The following is a 21,687-nucleotide window of genomic DNA, read 5'->3' on the forward strand; positions in this document are numbered from 1 at the left end:
ACAAGCACAGCCACTTGTTATTGTTTTTGCCTTGATCATGTGCATCTAAAAGGGCTTGAACATATCTAAACAGGTTATGTTCAAGTTCTTTTTCATGTCAGAACAAGTATCCCTACTACATGCACAAGCCAGTGCATGAAACTACCCCTGAACCCCCCCAACTACATTGTATTTTATTTCATTGTAAATGTTTAGTGCGTTTGCAATGATGAAATACATTATCAACCAAGATGCATTAACACACAATCTTAAGGCCCTAACTGTAACTGGAATAACGTGTCAAAATGTATATAGAGTTATTTCAGTTTAATGGTGCAAATTCTTAAACATTAAATCACAGTATTTGAAAAGTTCTTGTATTTGCCGGTTCCTCAGCCTGTAAGGTAAGAACGGACAACATTTCAGAGGGAAACAGAATTTGAGCTCCTTCAGCGTCAGGTTAAGGGAAACTTATTTTATGCTTTGGCATTGCTTTATTCCTTTCTTGGTCTATAGATACTTTTGACCAATTCCTAATTTTCTTCTTGTTGTCTTTGTTTTAGGTCATTCTGTCTTTTTGTACATTTCTTCTTCTCCATTCAACTCAAATAAAGGACATAGATGAAGTCGTAATGAGGTGAACTGAATCATAAAAGTTTTGCACAAAAAAACATACACAATAATAAAAGCATGTAACCAGGTTGTATAACATCACAGGAGTACTAGTTGGATTATGGGTAAATAATAAAGATTCCTACTTGGGGGTGACAGTGTCTGATCAAAACACACTGATAAGGGGGTGCAGCAGTAACTTGTGTTAACAGCTTGATTCAGCTATGGCCTTGTGAGAGAATAAGAGACAAGAGGCAGCATATCAGCCCCTATCAAATACATTTTAAATGACAACTCAATTTAAACAGGAGTTTCTTCCAAAGATCTCGTCGCTTTTAGTGTCTGGCTCAATATCACTCTGATCTGCACTTGTCCTTTGCATCTTCTTTTGTCTGAAGAGTTCCCTCATTGCATTAAGAATAAGGTCACCCTTTTCTGAAGCTGCTTGCGAGGCCACCTGGTACCGCAAAAAAAGTGAATATTACTCACCAAACCTTTTACATTTTAAAATGTAGACAACTGCAACATTAGCTTACAGGTTTGAAACTTGCGCTCTTTCTGATCCTCTCTGTGAGAACTGGCGCAGGAGTAGATGGAGGAAGAGGAATCTGCAGGGGAATAGTACTCTGATGTAGTGAGTTTGTGAACGGTGGTGTGGACTGGGAGGTGCTGCTGCCTTGAGAGGGAACTGGTGGTAAAGGCCCTTTCTTCAAAGCGAGAGAGATGGACGCCCCTGCAGCTCTTGGCAAGGTGTGAGATACAGGGCCTATCAAATATGCAAAATAACTGTCTTAAAATATCCAGGATATGTTAATTGATTAATTTTGAAGCATAACAAACACAAAAGATACAAACACTACACCACACATGCTCAAGATAAAGTACCTCTGTTCCTCAGCTCTCTTTGCACAGCCTTTATTCCTCCAAATTGTTTGATGATGCAGTCAACAGCTTCTGAAACATCTTTTTCTTGCAGATCTTCCTCAGTGAGGCTTGCCTGCACCAACAGCCTCCTCATACCAGGGTCCAGTTCCTTTAACTTTTCATTGAAGTAAACAGGGAATGGAATAAATTAGCGCACTGTTTCCAGAAGTTTGAGTCTCACGATGTGACATTCTGCCTGTGTAACTACCATAGGTCTTTCCTCCTTCTGGAAATGTTGCTCCTTGTCTAAAAGGTCCAGTCGCTTAATTGTACTGAAAGACAAAGTAAATCATTGCTTTAATCCCCTGCTCTCTTCACATCTTTACATCTATGCATCATAACATATTTGTCACCCAAAATTAGGCAGATCACTTGTCGACTTGATTTTTTTTTCAACATCTGTTTTTTCACTCATCATGGTCATCTTTTCTGAAAAACAGAAGGCGTGAATTTAGAAAAATTGAAGATTGACAGAGATGTTTTCACTTTAAAAGAGCAAACACACATTTGAAGTGTGTTTATCTTGATAATGCTATTATTCTAACCTTGGTCTCTTTGAACAGCCTCGACGGACAGAAGAAATTCTTCTGCCTCTGCCTCATTGGCAAAGTTGAGGCCTACCTGGTTGCCCTGTTCAGACACAGCAAACCCATGAATAAATACTAAAAACGAATTATCTGAACGATGAATGATACTTAAATAATAAATAGTATCCGGACATAATTAGTGTTGAATTATGTTCAAGAATCATTTTAATGTTGCAGGTGGTAAAGTTGGAGCCAATTTAATTTACCCTATTTTTATCACAGGACAATTTATTCAGTTATAATGCATTTAGCATTATTCATTGATTTATACTTTATATTAATTATCTGAAAGAATTCAATTAATATACTTATAGTAACATGTAACCTCTGAATCATGTGAGCATGTTGCATTCACTGATACTTGCTTACATCTGCAGGGAATGTGTGGAAGAACTTGCAAGGTGCAGTGTATTTGAATGGGATGTACAGCTCCTGCTCCCACAGTAAAGTGGCGTGCTTTGTCCAGGAAAAGACACAGGAATGATTGAAAGAAAGGAAAAAGTGAAAGAGGTTATATGCAGATATTGAACTGTAGATGTAACATTAGGAAAAGTGTAGGGACACCAAACAAGATATTGTCACTAAGGTCTGCAGTTCCTCTTACCTTGACACAGTACAGACGCAGGAAGTAGGTGTGGATGTAAGTATCCTCAATGAGACACACAGCGCCACAACCCAACCAAGTCCAGCCTGGACTCTCACCCCCGGTCTCTTCTGCAACCAGAACCTGTGCTACTGTGGACTTGATCAGCTGCAATACAACAGTGCAGACGAAAACTATTTCATACACTTATTTAAACTTGTGCAAAAACACTGATTAGTAATTTAATGATTGAAAAGATAATAAACTTTAACATACTTAATAACCAAAGTAGGCTAAAAGGATTAAATGTGCTGAGCTGTTTAAAAGCCGCTTATCTGCTGGTGAAGGTATGGAAGACCTTTAAGACCCACCAAGCATTCTTGATTGGGAATGTAGTCTGTGTTTGTGCATCTCCTCTACCATCAGAAATATATTTTTTTCTCTGGTATTTTATTATCCCCATCCCTCTCCTTTCTAAAGTTTAAACAATCTGAGTGTTATGTCAGAGAGGCATCTTCTCAGAGGGACCATTATCTCTTTTAAATTATCCATTAACTTTTTAATAAATAACAACCCAACTTAAACTTTGCTACCTTATTTAGTTCCCTTGTGTGTGATGGCATATTATTACCCAAAGTTAATGAAGTTGCAGGATTACAGTTACACTTTTTTCTAATGTTCTAATGTTATGCTGTCTTTAAAACCAACTCCAATCTCTTCTATAATTTAATGTCCAACCTTTATTAAATATGCAGCTACCCTTAAGTTTCTTAAACATTTTGGTAATGAATCATTAAACTTTATGTTATGGATTGAAGTCCTGCAGTTGGCTAAATTTGCATTTTTTGTTTCCAAAATAAGCATCTTGTTTTTTATTTCTTCATCACCGCCTCTAACTTCTTTGCTCTTTAAGGTGCTCTAGTCTCCATTTTAGTAACATATAGCACCAGCTCTGGTAACATATTCAGGTTGTGTCATGCAACAGAAAGCAACAAAAAAAACAACATCACAGAAAGCCCATTCATCTCTTTGATCAATGTTACTGATAACATGAAAACAACACCAGGAAATGACAGAACACATGTTCAACCAAACAGATGAAATGTAACTTTTTCAACATTTTACCTTTACCAGTGTTTACCAGACTCAGACACCCATTTGGTTTGGCTTATTCCGGGTTTAAATATTTAGAAATAGAGAACACATACAGTATACTCAGGTAAATTGTGTCAACCAGATACTTTAAATTGACAGTAATAAACAGAACTGACCTTACACTGAGGGTGGAGCAGAGTGAAGAGGACACCTTTCTCACGGAAAGTCAGGAGATCACTCATTACCTGACATCCAGGAATCACACCTGACGCCATCACAAGACCCTCGTTTACTCCGTTTACTTGCCACTACTGCCACCACCTCGTCCTTTCATCCAATTCTAATCCCCGTGCATTTACGCCTGACTATAGCCGGTTTGAATGCCAGTATTTCCATTCCAGCTGGTGATCATGCAAATTAATTTGACTTGTTGTTTGCTCTGTATGCACTATGGCTTTCATTTTCTAACTGAACAACTGTACAGTAAATGCAACAAGACATTTGTTAGAAAAACACATGTATGATCACTTTTCTGTGATCCATTTGTTAGAAATAAACTTTGAATATTAGTTGAAAAAGGTCAAATGAGATCAAATGTGTAACACCTCTTTACTCATCTGTCATGGCATTAAACACTTAAACATAAACAGACCTAATCTACAAGCAATAGTAAAAAGTAACTCAGTTATTTAACTCAGGTTATTGTTTGCATTTTTGAGGTGTACTTTACCTGAAAATATGCTTATTATGATACCCTATACTTACATTTGTTAAATTTCCAAGGGAAATATTAAGTTTATAACAGATAGAAGAGTATAGATGTTACTACAGTGATAATTCTGCTGCCTTATACAATCTTATTGTTTTAAAACATGAATAACAATTTGTCAATATTATGATCTTCTACACTGGTAAAAACTGCACTGCATTGTTACTTAATGGAGGGATTTGACATTAGAGTACGTACTTCTTCTACCACTGGCTACGCCCCATATTATCCTGTGCACATGAAAAATTAACGGGTGTCGGGTTTATACTTCTAAAGCTCCGGCTAACTGAAGCTCCTTATCATTCAATTTTGAAATATATTGAAATGATTAAAGACCAGTCTCTCCATCTAACAAAGTAGACCACAGCATCTTTTTTGTTGTTGTTTTGAACAATAATACAAATGATCATGTGTTACCTTTATTTATCCAATCTATCTTTAAAAGCAGGAACTGAAGGATTCTGCAGTAAATCCTCTGGAAGCTGCTTTATGCTCTTTCACCACAATTGATCACAATTTTCTGGGAATCCTTTCTTCTTTAAATCAGGTTTCTCTGTAAAATCACATTTATTCCTCGTTTTACATCCTTCAGACCTGTAATCTGTTTGCTGGCCCTTCCTTAAACCTTTTACAATTTTCTCACACTTTACAGAATACGCAGAAAAAGTGAACATTTATTTTCAGCCATTTACTGAAAGAGTTTCTGGTATAGAAACATTTTTCATGGCTTGGTAAATGCTCCAGAGGAGGAAGTTTAAAGTATGTGGAAATGTCTGGTAGGGTTGATATCACACATCAACTTGACCTCTCACAGTTGTAATGTCCTTTGAATGTGCATAACAATACCCACATCACTAACAATCATAAACGTTACTTTGAGGACTCATAAGTCGGATGTAATCTTTCTTAATAAGTGTATTTTATGACTTCCACATATAGTCTTATTCTGTTGGCAGCAAGTAGACCAATTTCTCACGCTGCCACAACAACTTTATACTCAGTTTACTCTCTGATTTCCACCACACATCAAAAGCAGGTTTCTAAAGAGGTTTTATAATTCTCTCAGTGTCAATCAAACTGTATCAAATAGGGTTTTTGAATGCAAGTGACAATACTACACAGCTGTAAAACATTTTTAAAAGTTTTATTTTATGTGTTATATTGGTAACAATGAAAAAGACTGACACTAATTGACTCTTGAGTGTAGTGATACAAGGAAAGTGAAAAAGTAAGTAGTGATATGTGAATTGGAAAAGTCTGGCGTTGGTGGTTTAAAACTACTTTTATCCAGTGATAATTTCCCCAGCTATTCAGAAAATGTAACTTCTCTGTGGGTATTACACACCACTCCTCCTCCTTCTCCTCTATCACAGACTCTTTCCTTCTCAGCTCCTCCTTGCACCGGCCTCTGGCGTCTCTTAATGAGCAGAGGGTTGTTGGACGTGTCCAGGTCTTTGATCTTCACCTGGTCGTAGTCGACCCGCATGGTGGCCAGGGCGCTGGTCATCTCCTCCTGTTGGAAGACATAATGTTCAGTAAATCTGGTGCTTTACTGCCACCCTGTGTTCATATTCTGAAATTAAACAGATCCAGACAAAGTGGATCCCACCTTCACATCGTCCCACAGCTCCTTGTCCTCTGTCAAAACACGAGAGGTGTGGAGGGGGGTCGGAGGGACCACCATTGACTGCTGCAGTGTGAAAACATACAAAGTTCTTATTAATAAAAGGGAAATAAACATACAAGCAGTGGCGGACAAAGTATTCATATAAGTAAAAGTAGTGATACCACACTGTAGAAATACTATGTGACAAAAAAAGGACGTCATTCTGGACAACAGTCCATTAAATTATAATATATAATCATTTATTGTATTATAATTATTGATGTATTAATGTGTTCATCATTAATGTTGATCTGGTTTTAGGAGATCATTATAATTATTTGATTTATTGCCAGGTACAATTTAATGAGTTATCAATAAAGGTATATGTTAACCTATAATAATACACTATAAAATATTTGTTAATTATATTTTGATTATCAGTTTGAATCTTTTAATATTATTTGCGTCAAAAATGTAAAGGAGCAATTGGAAAAATTAGCCGGAAATTGAAATATTACTAAAAGTGAAAGTATCTTATATATAGTAAAAGTACTTAGTTACTTCATACAGGTGTACTTTAAAGAAAACTTGATAACTTACACTAATCCAGGGATGGTTCATAAACTGTCCGATGGTCATCCTCTCATTGGGGTCTGTCTTCAGTAACTGAATGATGAGCTGTTTGGCTACACAACAGTTAAACAATATCAAAAATCTAACCCAATACATCTTGATATTCATATGAAACTATACTAATGCTGTTTCTTTTGTATTAACTGGAGATGTTGTCTGGAAATCTAAAACATCTTTAAAAACCCTGAGGCAATTTTTGGGGAAATATTTTCTTTGTAATATAGAATTTTGTGTCCAAAGCCTGACCTTCTTCAGAAACGTCGGCCCACTCAGGGTTCGGGAACTCGTATTGGCCCAGCCGGATCCTCTGCTTCATGCCTGGAGAGATGGCCTGACCTGTGTTTGAGTAGAACGGAGGAAACCCACAGAGACTACAACAGAAGAAGAAACTATTTTACTTTGATTCATCGTTTAACCAAACAGTAAGTAAAAAAAACATTAACACATTTATATACAGACCTTAAATAGTTATAAATGTTTCAGTAAGTAAAACCGCTGCAGACAATACTCACAGAATGTACATGATGACGCCCAGAGACCACATGTCACATGATTTGTCATATTTTTCTGGCCCAAGCACTTCTGGGGCTGAACGGACGAATAAATACAGAAAAAACCAATGCAATGATTTTGGGAATGAGACGCACAAAAGCAGACCATTCAGCACACACAAGGACAACATCACAGTGAATGACAGTGACCACATCCAAAATCTATGACTGTAATAGCACAATTTTGGAAGGCAACTAAGCAAATTTTGTGAATTATTTAACTAAAGGAACATTTTTAGGTCCATGAAATGCTACTTTATACTTCTACACCACATCAATCCAGAGGCAAATATTATTCTTTTTACTTAACTATATTTATTAGATAACTTAAGTTATTAAAAAATTGAAAATATAATAATATTATATAATACATGTATATCAATATATATCATTCCGAAAAGGAACATGCGTAAATCGAGTACTTTAACATTTTGTGCGCATTTTTTTATGCTGATGCTTCAGAAAATCAAGTTCATAACAATTGAAAATGAGGACTTTTGCTATTCACAGAGTACTTTTACACTGTAGTAATACTGCTTTTACTCAAGTAACATTTCTGAGTAATTAATCCACCTCTGTTTATAATACAGGCATAAATACTACTGTGTACCTGCAGGTTTAATCAAAACTTTAGATAGCAAACACTCACCAACATAGTAGGGAGTGTAGCAGGGAGTTTGGAGGGAGTTGTGCAGGGTCGTCTCCTTAGCAAAGCCAAAGTCCGTCAGTCTCAGTGTGGCGTTACTGTCCTTGGTGGTATACAGCAGGTTTTCAGGCTGCATGAGATAAAGCAAATTATGAGAGACTCAAAACAATGCATTAAACAGAAAATTATTTTAGACAGCAGCAGCACCTTTACATCCCTATGAGCGATGTCCATGTGGTGAAGGTACTCGATGGCCATGCCAATGTCATGCATGATCTCTGACGCCTCTGATGGACAGACAGGAAATGGATGTAAGACGTACAGCACGCAGAATAGAGACATTTAAACTGCTCACTGTGACCCACCTCTCTCTGTGAAGGCCTGGTCCCCCCGGGCCTGGATGCGGCTGAATAGCTCCCCTCCCTCCATACTGCGACAAGATTAACAAAGAGAATCAGAAATGGGGCAGAGAGGAAAATTCTGGGCAAACACAGTTCTTCACTGCAGTCATGGTTTGACAACAAACCATGCAGTCATTGTGAGTCAAAATTTACCGCTCAGATGAGTCCAGTCTACTGAGCCACAACAGCCACAGAGGACACGAGCAGTAAGGACTTTTTAAAAGGAAAAGAACAAACTATTGTACTCATTTCACACTAGTTTTATGACATAACCTTAATCAAATGGCCTGTGTTTGTGCAGGACATTACAAATCAGCTTTATGCAGGTGCAATTCAATGATGTACCTGTGCATCAGTAAATGTGTTCTCTGTTATTGAATTACAAGTCGAGGGTGATAAATACAGAAGTGATAAAGATACTGTGGATCTGAGTTAAATTAAAACAAGGGACAAAGAAACAAGTAATGTAATGTACTGTATATAGACAAAAGAAGCCAGGAAAGGGTATATTTGTGGCAAATTAAATTATAAAAAATATCAGAGACTATGTAGGACCCCAATATATTATCTAAAAGGCTAAGCCCAAGCTGCGATGTGGAAAGTGCCAAGAGGAGCAAAGAAATATCAGGTAAGTTGTAAGTTCAGGATTCAAACAGAAACAGAAATGGTTTGGCAGAGTGCAGAGTCAAGGGGAAGTGCAGAACTAAATTCCAATCCCATGTGGTCACTCAAGATGTCTCTCATTTAAATTCATATACCAGGTGTGAGCTGGTTGAGCTCAGCTGGATCTAGATACCTTCCAGACATGTGTAGAGACAAGATGTTCTGAACTTCATAACAGTTGTTCATTAGTTACATATGAAGTAGTTTTAGGAGGTATGACTTCACAGTTTATCTCTGAACTGTTAAACTTCTTTAAATTCCTAAATGAACACAAAGCTTTACAACATTTTAGAAAAAGCACATGTGAAATCTATTTTCGGCATTTCTTCTCTGAAAAATCTGCTGACATAATTGTTATTGAATACACAAGTTGTTTGGTCTATAAAATCACAGAGATGACACCAAGTCCTGATATATCTCTTTAGTCCACAGTTAGAATGTTTTCCTAACACTCATTAAAGAGTAAATAACAGAAGATGTTCGCATGTAAGAAGTTCAAAAAAGATGTTTAAATTCTTCCTTAAAAAATACTCAAAATAATGGCAATAAATGTAATAGTTGACAGCTTATCGATTTGTCTTTGCAGCTCTAATTTGCTTGAACGTAAACAGATAATAAATTACGTATGGGTGGTAATGCTCACCACTCCATTATGATGAGGAGACATTTCTTCCCCTGGTGCATGTTCTCATACAGGTTGAGTATCCGAACGATGTGAGGACCTCCAGAAACTCGACAGTGCAGCTCAACCTCCCGTCTGGCTTTAGGAGTATCGTACAGGATCTGCTCCACAAAACAAAACACATACTAATAAAATGCCTCTGTTTGAGATTTGTTGAAAGGTAACCAGTCTACAAGGTAGATCAGATGGATATGTTTTTAAATAATGAGTTGGACAAGACTAGTCACAAAATCAATAAACCCACACAGAGACAACACAGCCTCCATTGGGAAGACACTCTCCGTTCACAGCACTATAAGTGGTTGCTATTAAAGCCATTAATCAATATTTTCTAGAGACAACATTAAGCGTGAATAGAGTCAGACTTCATTTAGCAATGTCCTCTTTAAAGACACAGTGCTGCAGATCTGGTATCACAGCCAGGGGAGGAGGATATTCTATTTTCCTCAACATGCAGACCCCAGCCCTAATCATTGTGGACAATATAATGCATGTTGAGCACTGAAGGAGGAAAAGGGCGCTGATTGTTTACAATGGATGGACTTCCCTCCAAAGCCTTTATGCAGAAATCACAGTTTTCCACAGAACATTGAGCCTTTTCGGTAGTGGCTGCGGTCGAGGCACTCATGGCGTTGCTTTTCCTGTTTGTGATTTCTTAGACTTTGCTTGAACCCTACATTCAGCTTTTATTAAATTACCAGCACTGAATTACTCACCACTCATATTTCCCAAGTTGGCTTTTAAAAAATCCTTGTAAACATTTTATAAACTGCATACTTAATGAAACAAAATGCATTTGTTAAATGTCAGATGATTGTGTAAGGTAAGAACAGGGTAGACCTTTGTCAACACAAAAATGGCAGAGCGGCGCAGAAACTGTGTCAAAGTAACCCAGACAGCACATAATTGCATGCCAGACAGACAGGTCCACTGTCTGGGTGACTGAGTTACTGAATATGTTTTTGAATATTGCTTCACACACGTGTTGTTCAAATCAAGATGTATCTGTGTCAAATGACATGAGGGTAATGCAAATTCAAAATCAAACTACATGAATCAAAAATGTAAATAATGGGCAAATTCCAGATTAGTAGAGAGCATTAAATGGTGAAGATCACAAAGAGGAAATTAATAATTGATGGCTGCTCTCTCTGTCTTTCGAGCGGCAGCAGCCTCCAGAGGACAGTTCAGATCACACAGGCTGAAGGAGCAGACAAACACACACCTTCAGGGCACATTTCTCTCCCGTTATCTTGCAATAACATTCCAGCACTTTCCCATTGATTCCAAGACCAAGAACCTGAGCAGTGATTTTATAGTCATCAGTTACTGCATGTCTCTTGAACTCCACTTTTGAGTATGCAGGCGGCTGCTGGTCAGTCGGGCCGCTGTTAGAGTCACCGTGGTGCGCTGGCCCGGGCTGCGCAGTCATTTGATTTACCGACAGCTCCTCCTGGTTATGATGCATTTTGAATTATTCTGTAAATAGCTAACAGTGCTGCAGAGCAAATGTCATCAGCATGTGCCGCAGAAAATATCCGGTACCATCCTAGTTTATCCGTGTACGTCCAGAGGACTTCTGTGATGATCGACTGAACATTTCGTCCAACAAAATGAAGTGAGCAATCTAAAAAAACTCATTACAGCAGAAAAAGGGGCGGAGGTCAGAAACATGCAACGTTATGTTAGCATAAAGAACTTAACAAGATGTAAACTGATCTAGATACAGTATAGATAATACAACACACTAAATGAAACGGAGGTAAGGAAAAGCTGATAAAGTCTGTTCCCCCTATCTGTTCCTCATCACGGCTCTCTGCCTCTTCCTGCGGGGATAACCAAGCTCTCCAATTCCCTTACGTCAGCGCGGAGCTCCTCAAATTCATTTTCTTAAAGGAACAACCACGCGTAAAAACTACAGACGCACGAAGAGTACCAGTGGAGAGACAGAAAACACCAGAAATGAATAATAACTACTTTATACATATAACAAGTTTGTTCCCTTATACTGTTTTGTGGAGTCTTCCTTTCATTGCCATGAATACTGAACAATACAGTCAAGAGGGAAACTGTGACTTGTGTAGAATGCCAATAAAGTTATTAACAGAGCAATCAAAATGGCGAAGATGAGAGTGTGACAAACAGTATGACTACACCTTTGTCTGTCTGATATGGTAGGGTTTTGGAAGAACCAGTCTCATTTGTTTATTGTATGTATTGAGACATTTGCATGCTTTGAATAATGTCTCTCTTCTCTCACACATTTGACCCACGTTATGACAACACAGACAATGTTGTGTGGATGGGTCGTTTGTTTAATTTTCCAGATGCTTTTTTCTTCATTACCAAAAACTTGAATTATCACATTAAACCAAAAAAATAAAAAGAAGATAAAAACAAGCTGTTACTCTAGTGCTGTCAGCTGTGACAAGCACTTGGTTTTGGCACCCTGGATTATTTATTTTCCTTTTTCTATGATACAAAAGCAACATTATTCTGCTGTTAACCTGTTATTGACATTATGACTGATATTATAGGAAATGTACTGACATACAAATTACCTTATTTTTTTATTTAAACATACGTGTAGTTTAATTTCTGCACAAAAAAGGAACACATCCTTGCAGATTCAATTATCAAATGAGCCAGGCACAATATTGTAGCATTCCGTGTATTCATGGCAAATCATTTATGTAACAACAGTGCACATGATTCATTAACTACTTCACCATGTCTTATGTGTATAATCAAACCTGTCTGAAAGGGACATGTCTGAAGGTATTACTGGTACTATTGATCTGTGTGGCTGTACGTAGCTGGATGTTGACCTGTGCTAAGACGTTGGTTAGCCCTGCAGGGCCCGGTCCAGCACTTGCTCATCCTGCACAGGAAAAGGCATGGTGACACGCAGTTGCGCGTTCTCCTGCATGGTAAGCTGGATGGTCTCGTATGCATTTGTGTTTCCAGACCAGCAGCGACGAGCCACCTGCATCACGCACAAACAGATATGAGCATGTTATAAACAATAGGTGAAGTTGGACACTAATCATGCTGCTCTCTTATCGGCACTCTAACCCCATTGGAGACGTCCCAGTTGAGCATCAGTCTGGCACGCTTTGCAGCCTCCTCAGAGCCGTCCAACAGCAAACCAAACCCTCCATTCATCACCTCACCCCTGTAGGTCAGACGAGAGATAAAGTTTAAACAAACTGAATTGGTGACAGACAAGTATTGATGAGCCTTTCACACAGATATATGCCTGTCATTGAAGCACTTACTGCAATGGCACTCACTACTCACTGGATCAGCACTTATTTGCTGTTTTACAAAATGTTTACACCTATTTATACACATATTTATTACTTCTCCTTATGCATATACATTTACAACATCTGTGAATACATTCAGTCCAATCATTTGCAACACTTAACTTACTATAACTATTATAGTACTATACTATTACTTTCCATATTTAATGTAAAAATGTTTCATTTGCTTTTACTTGTTGGATTTGTTTGACTTTTTCTTTTAAACATATTGCATTGTTTGGGGGAGCCTCATGAACTTGAATGAGCAGCCATCCTTACCAGCCAACACCACCGCCATTGTGCAAAGATACCCATGTGGCGCCCCTGAATGCATCCCCAACAAAGTTCTGGACCGCCATGTCTGTAAGAACAAGGCATGTTTATATATATTTTGCTTTAATAGGACAATTCAAAGTGCTTTACATAAAACACCTAAGAGCTTGAGTCAAAACAAACTCATTTTAAAAAGGTATATTAAGGAAGTTAGTACCAGAAATATGATACATACAAACTGAACATTTTCCTGCAGTGTTACTTTATCAAGTTGAGGAAGAAAAGCAGATTTGTTATATAGTATTTCTATCTTAGTAATGACAATCAATCGATTCTGTGTAAACTGTAGTGTTTGTCCTTTATGTTTGTGTACATCTTGAGCCATTAGTCTCCTACACAGCTGTAATGAACGTACCACATACCTGCACAGAAGGCAGATCCATCATACACATTAGAGGTTTCTCTGAAGGGGCTGTCTGTGCCACTAACATCATGATGGTCTCTGCTAATAACCACAGGAGCCTAAACAACAAAAATAACACAAGACACTTGAGACTTCAAAACAAACTCAATATCATGCAGACCGCAGTCGACATGAAATAATCTTCTTAGCAGACATTTTATCCTCTTACTGAAACTATTCCGTCAGCGATAGCCTGGTTTATAGCCAAAGCAATGCAGACTCTTCCTTTCTGGTCTGAGTAGAGGATTCTGGCTTGGGATCCCACAACCTAACCAAATAAAACACAGATAGAAAATCCCTCTAGTTGCATATCTTTTAAATCAGATTTTCATTAGGTGATAGAGTTGGCTGCCCAGAAGGTTACTCACCATGTTGTGTTTTCCAGCCTCTCTGATCCAGCGGATGTTATCATTGTACTGCTGTCTGATGCGATCTGTCACTTTGGCACTGATTTCCTCCAGGACAGTAGCAGCGATATTGTCCGTTACAGAAAGATCTTTGGGGTCTCCAGATGTGCACACCCAGCGAAAGGGGCCAAAGCCCAAAGAGAAAATGTCCCTGCAGCCAAGGTAGATGGAGAGAGATCATTCAATGAGAGAAGAAAATATCAGATTTTTACAGAGTCCTATCACCGGATGATGTTGGATAAAATATAAGAAATAACATCTCACCCCATAATGTGCTGGACATAAGAAGGGTAACGAAATTCTGTTGCTCCTCCGCCAACCTTTTCTACATCTGCTCCTGTAAAAACAAGAAACACAATTCTCTTCAGTGGTCTGTTATTGGGCTGAATGATAACGATGATATTAGAGTGTATTGTGTGGGGGGTGAATTACTGACCAGCTCTCTGGGCCTCCAGGAGAAAAGCATTGCCGTAGTCCCAAAAGAACATCCCAGCTTCAGACAGATTATTGATCGCCTTAACGTGTCTTCGGAGGCTGTGAGCGCATATAGAAAACATGTTATTTTAACACCCATTATGTCATGTATGACACCAGGGATCTAGAGTTTGGTGGAGTCGTAAAAGTAGCAATGGATTATGGGAGTTTGGCATTGCAGCCAGGTTTTTAACCAACCATTTTATTAAAGCCAAAATATGTGAAGGGTCTCTTCCTCTCCAAGAAACAAGTAAATTAAATGGATGAAAATATCAGTTGTCAAGCCCAGCTCAGGGGAAAGCTGAGATCCAAGGGGGATGAGCTACACATTTTTGCTTAGCTTGTGTCTCTACTAACCCAAGATGCAAGGCCAATGACTAAAAAGATTTCATCTGGATCAAATGTATATTTAAAAACGACCAAAATCTGAAAAATGCGTTGTAAACAGTTGGCATAAAACTAGATTAAAGGTCTTCTGGCACACAACCAAAGCACCAATGCATGTGCACAGCGGGAGAGACCATTGAAACAGACTACTACATTTATTCAAGTTAAACAGATTCATCTTGCTTTGAAAATTGTTAGAAATATTTGTGATTATGTAGGTGTACTTATCACAAAAGTATACAACATTTTAATGTGTAAAGGTTACATCATGTACCTTTAATGGACCGATATATTTCTGAAAGTATAACATACAAAAGCTAATCTCTGTGATTCAAATGACCTTTCTTGGACCATGGTGATGAAACGGTTGGGATCCGTCATCATGAGCTGATTGGCCTGGCGGAAGCTGAGCTGCACTGGGTAGTAGCCTCCGTTGTACGGGTTGTGAAGCGACGTCTGATCTGAACCCAAATCCACCAGCAGCTCCCCTGTCCTCTCATACTCCAACAGCAGCCTCTCCCTGAATGAAAAGTGAGAATAAAGTAGGACAAAGAGGTCAAGAGAGTGGAACAAGAGGTGCCAGTGTCTCTGTATCTGCAGACCTGGGTCAGAAACTCACCATAAGTCCACAATGTTGCCATGGTAGCCCATACTGAGAGGAGTCTTGGAGCTCTTGGCCTCCCTGAAAAACAAAAAATAATCAATGTCTGATTAGGTTATCCGACAGCAGACAGGTTTACCTATTGGAGACATCTTACTGTCTTGTCTGCGGATAAGAGCTTTGCTATCATGATTAACATTTAACAATAGACAGCTCATGCAGGTAACGGCGAAGCCATGTTAAGTGATTCAAGCTTCAGTCAAAATGTTAGGAGCTAGTACTACACCTGAGTAATTCCATTTCATGACAATATCCTTCAATTCCTCAACATTTCAAAAGGAAATTGTTCCTCTTTTAGTTGTCTTGAAAGCATTAGTTGGTTATCTGAGCATAGTGATAGTGATATTCTCAGTAACTCCCAAAATATTCTATTATTTTTGAATAATCTAACATCTGACAGTCGAACGCTAACGGGGGCACTTTTTCTACATTTGGTCATTTTTTACAGTATGGTTTTGTCAGTTTTACTTAAGAATACAAGTAATCATCCTCCAGCTCTGCAATGTAGGGATTTTAAAAACAATAAGAAACTTTATTTCATGAATCAGCTCTTGACTTTATTGGATATAATTGATATCTTAATGATGTACAAAGAAACTCACACATATTCAAAGTGTGTCATACTGATTTAAAAGTGAAATGTTATGCAGCAATGATTTTAAATAATGATTGACACACCTATAACCACTTTTATATTTTGTTACCTGATGCGTTTAATACAGTGGTCCATGCTGCTAGTGACCTCCATCAGCCAGCCCTGCTCATGTCTCTTTCTGAGTGGAGCCTCATCCACCTACATGAAAATCATATTCAAGTAAACATACTCGACTTTCTCCTTTTTCTTTTTGTTCTGTCAGCAGTGAGTACGAATAAGAAATTAAACTTAACCAGCTGACCTCAGCAATCACGCCAATGCATCCGGCAATGACGGCAGCTTTAGCCTGAGCTCCACTCATGCCCCCCAGGCCAGAGGTCACAAACACACGGCCGCTCAAATCATCAGACCCAAGGTACCTCCGGCCAGCATTTAGCACTGTTAGCTGCACAGAAAAGCATCAGGATACAAATCAGGAACTAAAACACTACTTCTAATACACACTCAATGTTATAATTTCAAGCAGTGGTCTCCAACATTTCTGACAAGTAACCTTAACCTTAATACGTAACTTAGTAAAAGTAAACTCTAAAAATGACGTGTAATTTTGTTTGGAAGAATAATTCTTTCCTCTAGTTTCATCTCATTACTTTTATCCAATCATGCAACCTCATCAAATATGAACCCATGTTTTGCATAATGAAATGAAGGTGTGTGCACAAAAATGAATCACAAACCATAGTGCCATGAACAATCCCTTGAGGTCCAATGTAGCAGTAGCTTCCTGCTGTCATTTGACCATACCTATAAACGAATAAACAAAATGACACACATAACATCAAGACACCTGCATCCACCTCAGAGGTTTGATAAAGCATCATCCATCCGAAATGCAACAACTTACATTGACACGCCGAGGGCAAACATCTTTTCATACTGATTTCTGGAGGAGTAATTTGGAATAACCTGAGTAATGAAAAATAGGAAAAAGATTGTGAGTGTCAGTACAAAGGTGAGCATGCGTGCTGAACGTCTGTGTCGTGTGTTGGGCTGCTACCATGCCGTTGGTGATGATGGCACGAGGTGATGAAGGCAGGCTGGGGAACAGGCCCATGGGATGACCGCTATACATGACCAGAGTTTGTTCTTCTGTCATCTCGCTCAGGTAGTGCATCACCAGACAAAACTAAACCCAGGCACATATTCATCTTTTATACTTCATCTATTTAGACCCTATACATTCTCTGCATGAACACAAGATAACTTACCTGGGCCCAGTTACTGAACACCTGTCCATTCCCGCCGTAGGTGACGAGCTCCTGGGGAAACTGAAAGACAAAGAACAGTTAACCACAGTCGAGATAAACACTTCAAAAAAAGAATGGCCATGCTTAATTACAGAGTTACTACAAGCTGTGTGAGAGGCTCACCTGAGCAACGGCTGGATCCAGGTTGTTCATGATCATTAGCATGATGGAGGCAGCTTGGCGTGTGCGGCACGGGTACTGATCTATGGGGTAAGCTCTGAGGAGACAGGGAGACACTCACATCAGTGTGGTGGGGGAAACTAAGACAACATATCATATACCATCTCGCTTAGAACACTTTCATACTAAGCAAGACTATTGCTCAACAGAAGCCACTGTGGACACAGGTTTAAGTTACAGGACGACACATTGATTTCTATTCCTGGTGAGGTACAGTGTGTTTTAGTACAACTATTGAAATGTTTATCTAAAGTCCTGAAGACAGTAGAAATCTAGCTATCTCTGGCATTGCGGTGATTATACAGCAATGTCTATCCAAAATTAGCTTGGACTAGCCATCATTTTTAAACATCTTATGCAGCAGAGATTGTCATTACATTGACAGACATATCAGTAAGGATAATAGTGGACCAACATGGTACTGTGCCGTAGTTTTGTTCTATTAATTTTGTATTCATATTTTATTAAATCAATTTAAGAAATTGAAGGACTTTTGTCAACAAATTAATATAAGTTGCATAAAAAGGAATACCAACCAATACAAAATACATTATTAAATATCACTATGGATATTTGCTCAGGTTTCCTCACCTCATGCGTAATGTGGGGCAGAAGCGGTACATGTAGATGTGCCCGTACTGCCGCAGTTCTTGAGCAAATTCAGGTGCAAGTGTTGCATGGTGGGAAGGAGGGAAATAACGCAATGCATTTCTCAGCGCCAGCTAGAGGGAAAAGGGACATTTGCAGTGGGTTAATGAACACACACTGTATTTATAGATTAATGGAAGTGTAGATGTTTTACATTTTTTGGATAACGGGCAGGCAGTCTCTTTTAATCTTTAACTGAACCTTTGCTCTGAGATTGGGAAATCCTTTGAGGACTTTCGAGAATAATCAATTTTTTTGGATGGCTCACGAGACAACAACGGTGATGTGATAAGTCAGAGTACACAGCATGGAATTATGTCAATTTTGTCTCTACATCTAACACATTTACAGTAAAATTGTCTGACATAACAGTGAGCGTTTACCTCCCTTAGCTTACTCACACATCTGTCATTTATATTTCTTCTGTTTGATAGTTGTTTGACAGCAGCCAAGCTGGTGTGGTGTATTAAATCGGTTCATACATACAGTTAGTTAAATCAGTTCATATACAGTTAGTTACTCTCTGAGGTCATAGAGAGTGCAGAGAGTGATGTTGTACAACAGGGTGTTGTAAAACAAACCTCTGAAATATGTCAGAAGGCCTCCATGGATGAGTAAGAAAAAGACAAACATATATCTCACCTTATTTGGGTACGCGCAAGACATGTTGTACAAACGTATAGCTCACCTTATTTGGGTACACATTCTTATAGAACATCGCATTTGGTCACACACACACACATTTTCTCCTATAAATTGCATGCACAAAGAGATTTCGGGGGGACTTCCACAATTGGTTCTGGGAACCTCGTATTGCCCGTGTTGGTGTATGATACTATGCTGTTGTAATAAACCTTATTATATACAAGCTGGTGTCTCCGGAGACTTCTTCATCATCTTCACAAACATCACTACAAGATATACTTCACTGGCCTATGTACAGTGCTGTTTATTAGAAATATATCCTCATTTGAGAGTATTATTCACAGAAAGTATTTTTACTCAGTGTAAGGGAACAACTAGCGACATTAATGATTGCTTCATTTCACTCAGCTGTGCACGTAAAATCCTTTTTAAGCAATAGCAGCTCTGGAAACTGATATATAAATGATTGATTGACAAACTGACTCACCCGCTCCTCCTCTGCTGTAAGGTTGGGGGTCCGGATAGGTGCATGCGGCACATTGGGGACTCTTCCCCGGTTGGGAGGCAGTGGGTCTAGGGATAAACCGCTGCATATCTCCTTTAAAGAAGACATCCTGGTGAGGATTTTCTGTCACACACTTGAGCAGACACCAGAACAGAGATCCTGCTGGAGATGAAGGCAGCTCTACCCCTCACTGCAAACCGTCCTCTATGGACAGAAAACTTTTAGGGCGATGACTTTCCCCTTATTGTCTCATTGGCTTTTTGCTCGTCTTTGCCCTCCACAATCCACCAATGGTACGCCGGTGTTTGGTAATTATTGATCACTGCGGTAGTTTGAAGCAGGACATGCTTCAGTGGACAAACACTGCGACTGACCTCTGACCTCTGATGTTAGATAGTTACACCCCCCACAGATACACACATCTTTACCTAATAATATCACATGGAAAAAATTGATTTACAGCTCAATATGATACTTTTGATGATGTCCAGTGATGCAGATTAATTATGCGATGGTAAAGACAATGTGTACTGAGTTCTAGGAAAGTATCCTCCCAAAAATGATAAGCTACTCTTGTAAAAGTTGAATAACATGGTGAATTACTATCAAAGATTTGAATCAACATAGGAAAAGAAAGAGACCCAGTGACAGGGGTTATTTTTCATTAATTGCAGAAGTTAGTCAATTCAATTGATGTGAATTTTACATTCCCGGCCAATAAAAAGGTCACCACCTGGACCTTTAACTAAGCAAACAGGTAAGGGCCTGCCATTGGATAATTACTGCATGGGTGATTATGTTTCAGCTGGCAACAAGTTATTTAACCCTAACTGATGCATTGAGTAGCTTCTCACAGTCGAAAGACATATCTGTGGTCGTGGAAAAGATGTTAATCTGATTCAGAAGGGTCAAATTATTGGTATGCATCAAGCAGAGAAAACATCTAAGGTGATTACTGAATCTACTAAAATCAGGTTAAGAACTGTCCAATGCATTTTGTTAAAAACTGGAAGGACAGTGGGGAAACCTCACCTTCGGGGTAGGAATGTGGTCGGAAAAAAATCTTGAATGATCATGATCGGCGATCATTTAAACGTTTGGTGAAATCAAATGGTAGAAAAACAACAGTAGAACTCACGGCTATGTTTAATAGTGAAAGTAAGAGCATTTTCCACACGCACAATGCGAAGGGAACTCAAGGGATTGGGACTAAACAACTGTGTAGCCGTAAGAAAACCACTTGTCAGTGAGGCTAATCGGGAAAAACGGCTTCAATTTGCTAGGGAGCATAAAGATTGGAGCAATGGAAGAAGGTCATGTGGTCTGATGAGTCCAGATGTACCATGTTCCAGAGTGATGGGCGCATCAGGGTAAGAAGAGGTAGCTGAAGTGATGCACCCATCATGCCCAGTGCCTACTGTACAAGCCTGTGGGGGCAGCGCTATGATCTGGGGTTGCTGCAGTTGGTCTGGTCTAGGTTCAGCAACATCATGTGCCCAAAGAATGAGGTCAGCTGACTACCTGAATATACTGAATGGATTTTTTCTTCCCAGATGGCACAGGCATGTTCCAAGATGACAATGCCAGGATCCATCGGGCTCAAATTGTGAAAGAGTGATTCAGGGAGCATGAGACATCATTTTCACACATGGATTGGCCACCACAGAGTCCAGACCTGAAACCGATTGAGAATCTTTGGAATGTGCTGGAGAACACTTTGCGGAGTGGTCCGAATCTCCCGTCATCAATACAGGATCTTGGCGAAAAATGAATCAAGACAGAAATAAATGTTGTGACATTGCAGAAGCTCGTGGAAACGATGCCACAGCGAATGCGTGCCGTAATCAAAGCTAAAGGCGGTCCAACGATTTGGTTGAATTCATTGAAGACAGATCCATTCAAAGAAAAGTAATATTATTGTAGCAAACACTTTCTTCCCAAAGAGGCCCTCTGCTATAGAAACTCACACAGTTCACACATCCGCTCTTTTTGACAGTGTGTACTTGCAATATGGTGAGTTAGCACAGCACCAGTTCATTATTGCGATGTCACGCCTGGGACATGTAAGAAGTAAACACAAAAAAACAAACATTATAAAGGATA

General features: G+C 39.0%; 3 protein-coding genes across 3 annotated transcripts; all 3 read right to left on the bottom strand.

The window, feature by feature from the left end:
- Positions 1-291: 291 nt before the first annotated feature.
- si:dkey-197j19.6 (actin nucleation-promoting factor WAS) lies at positions 292-4,387 on the bottom strand. Its single transcript, XM_063911527.1, has 9 exons — positions 3,957-4,387; positions 2,707-2,853; positions 2,472-2,558; positions 2,061-2,145; positions 1,869-1,944; positions 1,724-1,787; positions 1,477-1,630; positions 1,128-1,357; positions 292-1,048 (listed from the first exon to the last, which is right to left on the bottom strand). Exons 1-9 carry the CDS (start codon positions 4,053-4,055, stop codon positions 887-889), a joined length of 1,104 nt encoding a protein of 367 aa, XP_063767597.1. The 5' UTR covers positions 4,056-4,387; the 3' UTR covers positions 292-886.
- A 1,291-nt stretch (positions 4,388-5,678) lies between these two features.
- On the bottom strand, positions 5,679-11,566 carry LOC134882315 (MAP kinase-activated protein kinase 2-like). Its single transcript, XM_063909947.1, has 10 exons — positions 10,957-11,566; positions 9,693-9,832; positions 8,351-8,415; positions 8,193-8,272; positions 7,989-8,115; positions 7,301-7,376; positions 7,035-7,159; positions 6,756-6,841; positions 6,159-6,239; positions 5,679-6,062 (listed from the first exon to the last, which is right to left on the bottom strand). The coding sequence occupies exons 1-10, from the start codon at positions 11,197-11,199 to the stop codon at positions 5,856-5,858; spliced, it is 1,230 nt and encodes a 409-aa protein (XP_063766017.1). The 5' UTR covers positions 11,200-11,566; the 3' UTR covers positions 5,679-5,855.
- A 459-nt stretch (positions 11,567-12,025) lies between these two features.
- Positions 12,026-19,810, bottom strand: uroc1 (urocanate hydratase 1). The gene is made up of 19 exons (XM_063909981.1): positions 19,567-19,810; positions 18,378-18,508; positions 17,730-17,823; positions 17,568-17,627; positions 17,357-17,485; positions 17,204-17,265; positions 17,037-17,103; positions 16,601-16,744; positions 16,409-16,497; positions 15,663-15,725; positions 15,384-15,563; positions 14,619-14,716; positions 14,447-14,519; positions 14,144-14,333; positions 13,945-14,043; positions 13,735-13,834; positions 13,319-13,400; positions 12,807-12,906; positions 12,026-12,717 (listed from the first exon to the last, which is right to left on the bottom strand). The coding sequence occupies exons 1-19, from the start codon at positions 19,690-19,692 to the stop codon at positions 12,577-12,579; spliced, it is 2,028 nt and encodes a 675-aa protein (XP_063766051.1). The 5' UTR covers positions 19,693-19,810; the 3' UTR covers positions 12,026-12,576.
- Between the last annotated feature and the right edge of the window lie 1,877 nt (positions 19,811-21,687).

Source organism: Eleginops maclovinus, chromosome 20 (assembly GCF_036324505.1).
Source record: "Eleginops maclovinus isolate JMC-PN-2008 ecotype Puerto Natales chromosome 20, JC_Emac_rtc_rv5, whole genome shotgun sequence".
Taxonomy (NCBI): domain Eukaryota; kingdom Metazoa; phylum Chordata; class Actinopteri; order Perciformes; family Eleginopidae; genus Eleginops; species Eleginops maclovinus.